This window comes from Kwoniella dendrophila, chromosome 2, assembly GCF_036810415.1.
Source record: "Kwoniella dendrophila CBS 6074 chromosome 2, complete sequence".
Classification (NCBI taxonomy): Eukaryota; Fungi; Basidiomycota; class Tremellomycetes; order Tremellales; family Cryptococcaceae; genus Kwoniella; species Kwoniella dendrophila.
Genome location: NC_089477.1, coordinates 1,034,068 through 1,047,595, shown reverse-complemented (window position 1 = coordinate 1,047,595; position 13,528 = coordinate 1,034,068). Strand labels below are relative to the sequence as shown.

Sequence of the window (13,528 nt, the reverse complement as noted above, 5' to 3'; positions counted from 1 at the left end):
ACCAAGTTAAGGTTTACGAAGGATGACGTGTATTGATTGTGTATATTTGATGGATATCTATTATTAACATCATCCATCATTAACTTCTCTCAACTCATACTGTATCATTTGCGTTCTCATTGACCAAATATCGAATTCCAATTCGATCTTCCTAAACTTTTCTCGCTATTCTCTTTATCTTCTGCACACTAAAGTTTACTTAATTGGATCCTAGGACCAAGCCTTACCATCCAAAAGCATATTATCAGAGTTATTCAAAATGCCGGTAAGTAACATTTTTTCCAAACACATCCTCTGTTTTGATAATGTAGGATGAAGCTGATGGATACCTTTCTTATGCATATATAGACAACTCGATCCGGAAGATCCTCTGTTCCGACGAATCTTCTCTCTTCAAGTGAAGTTACCGTCCTCTATCTTTCAGTCACCATACAGTAACTCAAGCTAACTATAGAGTATACTTGTTGTAGCTTTCATCAAACTCCCAGTCGAGATTCTTCACCAAATTTTCAGCTTTATGTCTATTGAAGGTCATCAAAGAACCTTGGCATCATGTTGTCTACTCTCCTCAAAGTTATACAAAATCGCTTCTCCTATACTTTGGAATCGACTTAGACTTACAGCACGAACTGTTGATCCTGAAGATGGTAAGAAGAAAATATCAGAAGAGAAGAAGTCGGTTGGAAAAATTCGAGATCGTCAGAAGAATAGTAAAAGGTTAAGGGAACATGTTAGAACATTGTCATTGTTCCATCACTCACCGTATTGGTGCCATTCAGATTCAGATGAAGAGGATAGAAAGTTGTTTGAATTACCTAATCTCCACACTTTACATCTCCACCTAAGGGATGATGGTTGCATCCACGATGGTCCTCATATCGAAGAGAATTGTAGAATACTGGAACAGTTGAAGCCTAAAACTTTGGTAATTCATAATACAGACATAATATCATTGGACTTGGACAAAATATGTATACCGAATGGAATTTTCAAGAATGTGGAAATCATCTGTCTGATCTCCCCTGCCTACGATAGAATACTGTATCCTGGGATATATAACGGCCTACCTAAACTACCTAGTCTGATTAGAGTATTTTGGTTATTCACTCCCTCATCATCCAAAATTACAGACTGTGGCTACTGGTACCAGACGTATAAACAATACTTAGCGACTCTCGCACTACAGACCTGTAGTCTTGAGGTACCCTTTACAATAATAAACTCGGGTGTTCTCGGTTCTTGCGGCACCAAAGATCCCATACCAGCCATCAACTCATGTCAAAATGCTCTGGCTGTATATGTAAAACAATCTGTAGAACGACAGGAAAAGTTTAAAGTGAACGATAAAAACCAATCAGCGGCCGACAAACGACCTGTTTCTGATCTCGTTAATTTTGTCAGCTTGAAACAATTCCTGGAAGAAGAAGATTGGTCCGTCTATCTTGAGAAAGATGAAGTGGAGAGATGGGTTCAAGCCACTCATAGGTTGATAGCCCCCATGGAAGCTTGATCATTGGAAGATGTATCATACAAACGAAACCATAAGTAGCGCTCAGGTCTATATTTTGTTAGATAAGTCCGTATTGTATAAGTTGGGGGGACTTCACGAGATGTATTCTATCATGTTGAAAGGAAATCCTGATTACATAATTACAAGTCATGTCGATGGTCGAATGTTAGTTTACCTACTATCGAAGCCGGTCTCCTGGACAAGCACGACTTTCACGGGCGATTTCAGAATATCGGATATCCGATAGTGTTGCTACATTGGCCGAAAAGGAGTTCGGAAACCGCTTTGCCTCAATTTCAACACTTCCTTTTCCCGCAGATTCGGCAGAAACCTGTGAGCGAATTATGTTCAGCGAGAGGTCAAACTTGAAACAATCTATAAGCATTCCATTATGCATATAGCCAAAACAACAGTCAAAACCGAACTTCTTAAACCTCTCACATGTGAAGCAGGATCCGGTCTGTTCTACGCCGGGTTCCGTACTCATCGGGAAATGCGTCTTTCGGGCCGGAATTCACCGGGTTGTAGGGTATTTAGTCCATCTCATTCTCGCTTGATAGAAAATAAAGATAGAAGACATTTTAGCAAAAAGAATAAGTTATCTTCTTCTTTCACTTCTTTATTTGAATTGTTTTATAGCTTCGACAGATAAGTGCCTGTATATAGTGTGCAATAATGATGGGCATTATCAAGCTCATCGTTGGGTGTACTTTAGGTGCTTCAATAGTACTGGCTTTAGGTGAAAACAGAGTTATCGTTTTCCCATCTCACCATTCTTCTTCAGCTTCATCAAACGACAATGGTCTGCTCAATTCTGATCAGCAAACGGTATTCAACAGCGATATCAACACACATTCAGAAGTCAATCAATACGATGATAAAGGCCATTTCTTAATTGCATCAGCTAAAAAAGATTATGCAGCACCCTTACTTTTATCTTCAAAAGATGATATAGCAATCCATATTGCAGCTCAATCATTCGCTCATGATGTATACAGAGTTACAGGTATAAAACCACATATATATAATGATACTTTACCACATCATGTTGAAAGAGCTATAGTAGTTGGAACATCACAAAATCCATTGATCGAACATATTAGAAATAATGATTATTCAGATGAATTGATAGGAAAATGGGAATCTTACGATATTAGAGTAACGGATAAACCTATGCATGGGATGGATCAAGGTTTGATTGTTGTTGGTAGTGATAGAGTGAGTATCACTATATGCTTTTCATCACTGGAGATGAAGCAGAAATGGCTGACCAGAATTCTAGCGAGGTGCAATTTACGCTCTTTATACGTTAACTGAACAAATGGGAGTTTCACCATTCCATTTTTGGTCAGATGTACCCGTTAGAAAACATTCATCAATTGCATATCTTTCATCCGAAGTTTTATCACATGGTGAACCTACAGTTAAATATCGTGGTTTATTCATTAATGATGAACATCCAGCATTATGGAGTTGGGCAGCACAAAGATATAAAGTTAAATGGGGTGAACCTGCTTTTTTACCTGATATGTATGAAATGTGGTTCGATATGATGTTAAGATTAAAAGCAAATTATTTTTGGCCTGCTAGTAAGTTAAATCATTCTTTTTATCCACATCAGATGTATATGAAGATCAGATCAATAGAGTGAAAAGATCCAAAATTGACAATACGATATATAGTGTACGCATCAATGTTTGACGTTGATGGATTAAATGTGACAAATGGATTCCCTAAAGAACCTATTGCAGGACCAAATCAAGTATTAGCAAATAATATGGGCATAGTTATGGGTACAAGTCATCATGAACCAATGGCAAGAAATAAACCTGAATGGGATAGAGAAGGTAAAGGTGCTTGGGATTGGACAAATTCTGAATTTATGGAAAAATGGTGGACTTATGGTGCTGAAAGAGCTAAAGATAAAGAAACTCTGTTCACTTTAGGTAAGTCACGATTCCCGATTGGGGTATTCTAGGTGTGTGTAGTCGCTAATGTCGTATTTTAATGCGTTAGGTATGAGAGGTGATGGTGACATGCCTCTTACAGGTGCGAGTAACGAATTAGTAGAAAGTGAGCCAATCCGTCATTATGGGTCTGATAAGGCATTGCGCTTACGATTTATCATAGACATCACCTCTGTTCAGCAAAGTATATTAGAAAAAACTCACGGTAGAAATATCAACACCATCCCTCAAATGTGGTGTATGTATAAGGAAGTCGCTCAATACTATTTGAATGGGGTGAGTATTATTGAGCGATCCTTTTGGCTACTAAAGACGCTAATCTCCTCTTGCAGCTCAAAGTGCCAGATAATGTCATTACTCTTTTCGCCGACGATAATTGGGGTAACATCATGACTGTTCAACCACCTGGAAAAGATCATAAAGCTGGATCTGGTATTTACTACCATGTAGACTGTAAGTTCCAATATGGTTCAGATATTTTGATAGATCTTTGCTAACAGTTTACAGATGTCGGTATGCCAAGAGCTTATAAATGGATTAACACCATCAACTTGGTCAAAAGTGAGTAATGTAATAACTTGATAGCTTTCTTTCATTAACGTGTACTTCACATAGCTTGGGAACAAATGACCATTGCTGCTGCATTCAATACCACTTCCATCTGGATCCTCAATATCGGTTCACTAAAACCCCTTGAACTTCCTGCTGAACATTTCCTTCATCTCGCTTGGGATCTTGATGCATGGCCAATCAATTCAGTCGATAGATACCTTGAGCTGTGGGCCGAGAGAGAATTCGGTGGAGAGACCAAGAAGGAAGTTGCCGATATTATGATGAAATACTCAGTCAGTCAAAGATTACTGATATCCCTCAGAATGATCGTTAACGATTATTTCTTACAGATGTACGCCTCAAGAAGAAAAGCTGAACTTGTCAACTCCACCACTTGGTCATTGAACAATTATGAGGAGTAAGTCACTTTTAAGCACCATTATCACAATCATCCATGAAGTAACCAAAATGTATAGGGCTGAACGAGTACTTGGAGAATGGCAAGATATTACCGATCGATCTGAGAAAATTTACCATAGTCTTCCGGAAGAGACCAAACCCGCATTCTACCAACAAGTATACATGCTCTGTTTGATGCAAACCAACTTGAACAAGCTTTACATCGCCGCTGAAAGATCAAACTTGTATGCTCAACAAGGAAGAAACGCTGCCAATACTTATGCCAAACAAGCAATCGATGCGTTCTTCAATGATGCCGATCTTACCGAAACTTTCCATAGTATGTTGGATGGTAAATGGGATCACATGTTGGATCAAACAGTAAGTTTATGCTTGTTTCGAGGCATCATGAACTGGACGCTAAGAGCATGTTATGGATAGCACATTGGATGGAACGCCTGGTTAGAGCCTATCAAAGATATAATGCCACCTGTATCATTCTCCAATCCATCACAATATGCTAGAGAAGGTATTCCTATTCCCGAATTAGGTTATGGAGTCATAACCAACATCAGAGTTACACATGAAAATTCGCAAGGATCTTGGCCCGGGAACACCGCCTTTAATTGCCCACAAGGGGAACATTGTTTGACACCAGAATTATTACCCATGGATCAATATGGTGTTCAATCAAGATGGGTTGATGTAGGATCAGCTGGACCAAAATCAACAAGTTGGAAAGTCGAACATGATGATTGGTTGATTGTTGAACCAAGTCAAGGTAAAACTAGAAAAGATGCTTCGACAGATACCCGAATTAAAATTTCAATTGATTGGAATAAATTACCAAAAGATTCTTCACAAGGTAAAGGTAAATTTTACTTGAAAGCAAGTGATGGATCAGAAGTTACATTTTATGTACCGTACAATCGATATACTTCATTACCTTCAAGAGAATTCAAAGGTCATGTCCAAGGTGATGGTTATATTGCTATTGAAGCTGGACATATATCAAGTAATAAATCTGAAGGAGAATACGCTTTCCATGAAATGAAAGGTTATGGTAGAACTTTAAGTGGTGTAGAAATGTTCCCTAGATCAACTCAAAATTTCACTATTGGAAAAGGTCCAAAATTAACATATGATTTCTGGACTTTTGAAGAATCAAAAGATGATGTCGAGATCAATATTCAAATTGGTCCTGCATTGAATTTCTTAGGCGTCAATTCTACTTTATCATTTGGTTTACAAATTGATGATAAAGAACCAAGAATTATCAACCCAATACCTACTCAACCTTTAGGATTTGCTCAAGACGTGAGTTATTGCTAATCTTCATTTTTCATCGAAAAAAACTGAAGCTAATCAACCTTCTTTTCTCCTTCTACTTTTCGCTTGAACCGTTTTAGCGTCCATACAACAAGCCCGTTGCCATCGGTGCCGTTCCAAAAGACTGGATTGAAATTGTGAAAAACGAAATTAGAGATGTCAAATCAATGATCAAATTGGAAAACCCAGGAAAACATACCATCACCTTATGGGGTATGACCACCGGTATAGTCTTTGAAAGAATCTTGATTGATTTCGGTGGTATACAACAAAGAGGATATAGTTATTTAGGTCCTCCAGAGAGTATTAGAGTATAATCAGATACTTCATAGTATTTCTCAGCAGCCATAGTGAAGCATGCATCACCTGCACCCTGCAGCCGAATGTCATATTTATCAATCAGTGAGGAATGTCTTTGTCAGCAATCCTGATAGCACATTAACAGCAGCTCTCATACAGCAGCTCTCATCTCATTGTGTCAGCAGACTCCGACGGAAAGAGACCAGATGACATTCCGAAAGTGATCGACTGATAAATTGCGTAATGATTACAATCGGTCATTTTTGGTCTTACTAATTGCTCGATTGCTAATAATACTGTATGTACGTGATCTTTCACCCAATAATACTCTCTCCAAGAGCAATGATTGACCGGTCATCATGGTGATATTAAGAATAGCATGATAAGGACTGACTTCCTATGGGAAAAAGAGTTTATAAAGGTTTCCTAGTACACGAAACATATTCTATATTTTGTTTGTCCCATTTTGACATCTTGACAAAATCAGTTTTATCAGATCACAGCGATACACCATTCAGTCAAGATGACACAAGCACCAATATTGATCTCGGGTGCAGGACTTTCGTCATTGTTATTAGGTAGATCATTATTTAATTCCAAAATACCATTTAGGATTTATGAAAGGGATGAGTCGTTATCATTTAGAGGACAAGGATATAGATTAAGATTATCAAATGAAGGTTTAGATTCAATAGAATCTGTTATAGGTAAAGAAGAATTCGAAAGATTTTATAATGAATTCTGCGGTAAGACTGGTGGAGGTGGTATAATTGAATATGATGCTTTAACTGGTGAGATTCAAACTTCAATAGAAGAACAATTACATATTAAACAGAAACAAAAAGAACAAAGAGAAAAAGATGAAGCAGATGAACATAAAGACGATGATGATAAGGGAAAAAAGGATTTATCAGTTTTAGCAAGTAGAAATAATTTAATTATAGGTATTTCAAGAGGTGATTTAAGAAATCTCTTATATGAACCTATTAAAGAATACGTTGAATTTTCTAAAGGTGTTATTGGCTACGAATTAGAAGAAGAAGAAGAAGGTGGAATCAAAGTTATATTTCAAGATGGAAGTAAATCAATAAAAGGTTCAATGTTAATTGGTGGTGATGGAATAAAATCAAAGATATCAAAACAATTATCGAATAATAAATTAAAAACTTATGATACAAAATCAATTGGTATTCATGGTCAAGCTCCTACAAAAGCTTTTAAACAATTAGGTGAAGGTGTTTTTAAAATAGTTGAAAATCAATCACATGAAAATCAAGATGCAAAATTTAAAGGTACTTCAATCATAACTAATGTTAGATCAAAAGATATGGATAATCCAAATATAAATTTCGGCTGGACAATGGTTACTTCACCAGGTATAATAGATTCTTTAAGATCTCAAACTAAATCATGATCATCCTCATCATCTTCTGATAAAAACGATGACGATGTTGAAGACGATGTAGCTATAATAGGTAAAGAAGCTTCTAGAATAGCAAAACAATTAACATCTAAATGGAATTCAAAATTTAAACCATTATTTGATGAGATGATCGTCGATGATGCAGCATTTTGGAAAATTACATGTTCAACACCATCAGGTATACCTGAATGGTTAAACCAACCTAGAATAACTTTAATTGGTGATTCAGTTCATTCAATGACTCCTGCAGGTGGTTTAGGTGCAAATACAGCTTTAAGAGATTCAGCTTTGTTAGGTAAACTTTTAGAAGAATCAAATGGTTATAGAAATGGTTTAACCAAAGAATATGAAGAAAAAATGAAAGTTTACGCAAATGAAGCTGTAAATCAGAGTTATTCTACTGCTGTAAAACAATTTGGTATACATATAGATGAGGAAAATTCACCTGTCGTGTGAAATTAGTAGGTAAGTTGTTATTTTTATCCGATATAATGGCAGACCATGTATATCTTCGGGGTATTGCTGATTTGACTCCTGTTTAGATTGGATTGTATAAGCGCAAGATTGTAGTATAGTGTATATTGACTTGTCGATGGAACATGAGTACTTATATACATATGGAAACATGATACGTAGCAATATGAATAGCTTACACGACTAAACACACGTTGTGAGCTAAGTTGTGATTGCGTTTACTAAGTCCAATTCGGGCAGCCGAAAAGGCTTGTTCATGCCCGCTTCCCTCCCAGGTCCAACCTACCCTCCAAATTACTCATTATTAACCCTAAACATAATAGCAATGTCCAAGAATCTTTCACTCGACATTCTGCTTTTTTCGGTTCTTAATATGACTGTCAACCTCATCTACAATTCTCTTCCACTGGTCCAACTCGGCGACTTGAAACCAATCATACCAATCTTCCCTTTCGATGAATTCATCTAATGTTAGGAACGATGCGGCATTGAGATATTTGAGATGATTTTCCGCATTTGATCGACTATTGTTTTGGAGCTCCTCCAGATGATCCGCCAAAGCTTTATCGAAAGTTTCCGCATAACTATCTTGAGCTTCTTGGATAGTCGGTCGATATCTGGAGGGAAATCGGATATTGGTAAAGCCACTATTAATGATGGTGAATTTGCAGTTTGGATTGTATATAATCAGTTTGGTAATAATTTGCTGATCCTCGATGTGACGTCCACATGTTGCAGCGGGAGATTGTGCAGAGATGCCTGTAGGATTGTAGACAATGCATATTCTCTTTAATTTTGGAAGTGAAGCTGACAGATTCAAAGACAATCGCCTTTCGAGGCTGACCGAGTATGCCGGTGGCACAACAAAAATCATGGTTTCTACGTATTTCCATATAGCTGGCAATATATGATCAGAGTCTATACCTATGGAAGGACCTTGGCGAGAGACCACTGTCTTGGGCATACTACTGTACTTGGCGAAATGACACGAAAGCTCGTCTTCTAAATTTCTGGGTGTGAGGATACTATAGTGAAATCTTGCTTCATATCCAACATATGATATAGATTCTATTGTTAAGCGTAACGTTCGCAAGTTAGGTAAAACTAAACTCCTCTCTTGATAAGGATCACACCATTCTTCCGGGTGTGTTTTGAGGTCAAGTATCTGTACCATCTTCAATGTTTCCTTCGTCCAAATGGATGTCGTGAGAAACGATTCATCATTGTTTTGTTCCGAATCATCGATCTCGAGTGGCGGCGGTGTGAGTGTGAACCATCGCCAAAGTAGAGGTTCAGCCATTGAGTTGAGGTCTTTTGAAACTCGACAACAAGCTGCAAGTGTGGGGTGATGGATAGCCGAGACATAAGAAATGATTCGTTGAAGTACTTCGTTAGGTAAACGTGGTGTTGGGGAGAAAGCGATCTTTTTGGGATTTGAAGAGGCTGTAGTGATGTTTGAGGGAGACTGAACATTAGACTTGAGGGGAGCGGTGTAACAACAAAAGGACATGATTACGTGTACCTGGACGAAAGAACGGAACCGAGTGTATAGGTTTATGTGCACAAAAAGAGAAGAAAGAAGAGAAGAGAAGAGAAGGGAGAAACAGATAAAAGATAGAGTAAATGCGAGTGCATATCATATCGAGCTAAATATCTCTTTTCGATCTGACTGCCTGGTACAGATGACAGTGGTTGATTGTACTTTGCCATATTAATGTTACAGTTCTTTGAAACGATTTGACCGTTCCTTTAGCGATCCGTGCGCACAGCTACAGTATTATGCACATTTACTCAGTCGATCAATATATACGTCATCCATCAATGCACTCGGCTTCCGTTACTGATTTTATCTATTCTATCAAGTTCAAATGACAGATTATCTATAACTAGCTTATGTAGATAAATGGAAAGATAAAGAATGGCTTGACAACGGAATATGTATAAGTAGATCGCAGTAAGTGAAACTTTCTAGATTTCGGCTGTGTATTCGATAATTTGTTCAACTGTCTATAATATTACATGTATTGATGACAACTGTTATACATATATACACATATACACATATACATATATATATATATATCTATATACATGTATATGTATGTACGAAGCTGCATGGAATTGACGATCAAACTACGGCCTCTGTCCATTCCATCACTTTTTTTGGACTAAATACCCCTTGCCAAGTTTTCGAGGCAAGATACTCCTTCATGCTCATAAAGGTCATCTTAGCATATCTTTGGTCTCCTCCTACTTTGAGTTCTGCGAATTCCTCATTCGAATCCCAACGCAAAAAGCGCTCCATGGCCCAGACACACGTACGATCGTCTAAAATAAGTCTTTTCAGTTCATGAATACATTGATCCTTTTCAGTATCCAAGGAAATTTGTCTATCTTGTGGAGGTAGGCTGAAAGCATCCAAATTGACAATTTGTATATCTATGTTAGGGAGAGTGTGAATCCATTCGGCGAGGTTCAAAGGCTTGAAGAAATCATCCCTCGTTTGATTGCCTGTATTTTTATAAAATGATTGAGGTTCCAGGATCAATGTAAAGTTCTCTAGCTTGGGAAACAACCAGCCATCCAGCTCGGTCCACCCAGCAGAAATGATTAGCTCATATACCAGAATGAGATGTTTGACCGACTGAGAAAAAAGATATTCTTAAAATGCCAAAGAATGACAGAAGCCCGCTACGTGTTGCACAACTAAAATTTGAGGTTTTGAAACTTTCATGATCGGACAAAGACGATGTCGACCACAAAAATTTGCTCGTTTATGGAATTGCAAATGACTTTTAGTTAAGCAGATTTGAACGACTTTGAGTTTCTCAAATTTGTGTAGATTATGACCGCAAGCTTGATCATGATGGCCATAGATAGAGACATTTTCAGCGTATTTCAATAATCTTTTCTTTCTTGTATTTGGGTTTTGCCTTCCATTCTTGGTTTTTGCATTTGGTGAACAATCAATGGTAATATTTCGGGGATTATCCAAGTTGAAAACGATATACTTGTATAAAATCGGGGTTGCTAAATCGAAGAATAATCTTGATACTCTTAGACATGTTGCCAGAGCGATTGAATTGGTAGAATCGAGATGATCAAATATTCGGCAGAGTAGTTCTTTTGGTAGTTTCGTCATCCCGCTATTATCAAAGCTGTAACTCTATTTGGTCCTGTTCATCATAAGATATCTGGTTGGCTTATATTTCTTATCAATGTAGCCTAGTCAAGTGGTTGTAGGGATGTAGAACTGTGAAGCTGGACATGCTTACCCCGATGATCTAGGTGATTTTACAGCTTCAAGCAGTGTCGATTTTAGGATAAAATCCGAGGGGAATCGCAAGTACACGAATATAGTGAATATAACCAGAATAGAACAGAAGCGAGATGAACAGAAAAGTACTAAAGAAATATAACATGTACTGAAAATATATCAACATGCAAAAGGGAATGTGAAGACGTGTATTGATGGGTGATGGTGGTTGAGTCAGCTTAAGGGATCAAGGCGTAAATACAATACTCACCAAGTTGAAAGGAAGATTCAAACGCGTTGCACTTCTCGGTACTCATTTTGTGGTAGATCTTCTCGCTTTTCTTTTGGTTCCTCTTCTTCTAAACCTCAACTCTTCGTATAAACTCATCCATTTTGAGCTATTTGTGGAACATTGATCTTTACAATAATGGCGGTAAGTCCACTCAGTCTAGACAGGAGGTTTCGTGCGTTTCAAACCTTTTCAGATTTCCGGCTAACGAATCCGGGTAATTGAATAGCCTAACCGCAGCCAAAAAGCTACAGCAGTCAAAAGAGCTAAATGTTCCTCTATTCCTTCACTCAATGTCTCTTCGAATTCTCAAGATAAAGATGCATATCACAATATCGAAGAAGCTCATGTCACCGATCAAAATCACGAGATCCCACAATTACCAACCGAGCTTATCTCTCTGATTATTTCCACTCTTTCTTCTTTCGATCAAGGAACACTCGCTTCATGCTGCTTGTTTCAACCTTATTCAACAATATCGCTCATCCTATCTTATGGAGTCGCGTTACTTTTTCAACTCCTCAAGCATATGACAAGAAAGATAAATCAAGAGCTCGAATCAATCTATCTCATTGGACTGATCAAATTCGTCAAGAAATAACATATTTAACAGTACCAAGACATGATAGTGATTGGTGCCAACTTACCGGCTTAAGGCATCTGGATTTACCAAATCTGAAGGTCTTACAGCTGGTTGGAAATCCTCCTAACCTAGAGAGCTATCTTCACAATTACCCGAACGATCGTATCCCGTGTTCTCTGGTAAAAAGACTTCGACCCGAAACTATAATTCTAAAAAATGCAACAGCCAGAAGTATCGCACACAGGAGTGGTTTACCTCCTATGGCTTGGATTGACATAAAAAACCTTATTTTCGTTTCACCTTATCAAGACAACAGCTATGCAGGATCCCACTTGTACAAACGAAGATTACCCAAAGTGAAACACCTTTCTCGGTTATTCTGGATATTCGATCCTACTGCTGAGTTAATTGACCTTACTCGTGGCCCGCTCTTTAGTCACTGGCGGATGGAATTTAGGCTATTGAACCATTTAGAAGAAGCGTACCCAAATATACCCATCACCATTGTAAATGTTGGTTCTGCCAATATGTATCGTCTTCGCCCTGAAGTACAGCCATTAGAAAAGCATGAAAACAGTGCAGAAGGTATTTTCAGGAGAAACACGGGGGATCGCTATCAAAAGACACCAGATCCGTTCACCTTCATTAGTCTCGATGATTTCTTAGAAAAGGAAAATTGGATCGAGTGGTTCGATAGGGAAGAAATGGAGAAATGGAAAATAGCCAAAGCTGGTGAGAAGAAAGAGAACTCGTAGTGTACCCTAATTACATTTACTGCAGAAAGGGATCAGCCAAAATAAGGGTTACGTAGTGGTCTATGCGTTAATTTATGTGTTGAAGTTCAATGTAAATTTGTCTGTAAAAAGCCAAAAAATGTAACATGTACTGTACATATATCTGTTTTCATGCATTTTCGATATGTGAAAGTTTGAAGTGCCAAGAAGAAGCGCTGCAGTATTTTGTCTGCCGAGATCGTGTATGACTACATATCTTTTATCGTAACATTATCTATATGCATTCCTTGACCGGGCTGATACTGAGTATTGATGCTGGGATGCAAACTGTACTGAAAAAATGCGTTTGATCAGCCGAAGGAAGCGTAGAGCAAGTGTATTCGAGGGTCATGATAGGATCAAGGGTTGCGTGTTTCATGAGAAGGTTCGTGCGATAAGGAGGTTTGTGCGATGTACAGTACAGTAAATAAACAATAGACCTGAAAAAGAACGTGTTGAGTATATTATAGTGCGTAACTGAACATCCATTCTCTCAATCTTGATTTTCTTCATAACTGTTCGTTTTCCTCTTTCTCAGATTCAAGTGTCGATCAGAGGCAACACAGTACACCTGTTGACAATGGCGGTAAGCTGACTCTTGCCAATTGCGAACGCACAAATACTCGATCACACAACTTCCTATATTGCTTTTTTGATGCTGATTTCCGGAGTA

General features: G+C 38.0%; 4 protein-coding genes across 4 annotated transcripts; 3 read left to right on the top strand and 1 right to left on the bottom strand.

Annotated features, from left to right (window-relative positions):
* Positions 1-517: 517 nt before the first annotated feature.
* On the top strand, positions 518-1,510 carry L201_001799 (uncharacterized protein; the record flags this gene model as incomplete). Its single annotated transcript, XM_066217586.1, has 1 exon — positions 518-1,510. The coding sequence occupies one exon, from the start codon at positions 518-520 to the stop codon at positions 1,508-1,510; it is 993 nt and encodes a 330-aa protein (XP_066073683.1).
* A 678-nt stretch (positions 1,511-2,188) lies between these two features.
* On the top strand, positions 2,189-6,074 carry L201_001798 (uncharacterized protein; the record flags this gene model as incomplete). Its single annotated transcript, XM_066217585.1, has 12 exons — positions 2,189-2,728; positions 2,793-3,099; positions 3,193-3,456; positions 3,527-3,583; positions 3,641-3,753; positions 3,810-3,930; positions 3,985-4,038; positions 4,093-4,322; positions 4,380-4,447; positions 4,506-4,809; positions 4,870-5,745; positions 5,838-6,074. 12 exons carry the CDS (start codon positions 2,189-2,191, stop codon positions 6,072-6,074), a joined length of 3,171 nt encoding a protein of 1,056 aa, XP_066073682.1.
* A 506-nt stretch (positions 6,075-6,580) lies between these two features.
* On the top strand, positions 6,581-7,936 carry L201_001797 (uncharacterized protein; the record flags this gene model as incomplete). Its single annotated transcript, XM_066217584.1, has 2 exons — positions 6,581-7,433; positions 7,515-7,936. 2 exons carry the CDS (start codon positions 6,581-6,583, stop codon positions 7,934-7,936), a joined length of 1,275 nt encoding a protein of 424 aa, XP_066073681.1.
* A 358-nt stretch (positions 7,937-8,294) lies between these two features.
* On the bottom strand, positions 8,295-9,464 carry L201_001796 (uncharacterized protein; the record flags this gene model as incomplete). The annotated part of the gene is made up of 1 exon (XM_066217583.1): positions 8,295-9,464. One exon carries the CDS (start codon positions 9,462-9,464, stop codon positions 8,295-8,297), a length of 1,170 nt encoding a protein of 389 aa, XP_066073680.1.
* Positions 9,465-13,528: the final 4,064 nt, after the last annotated feature.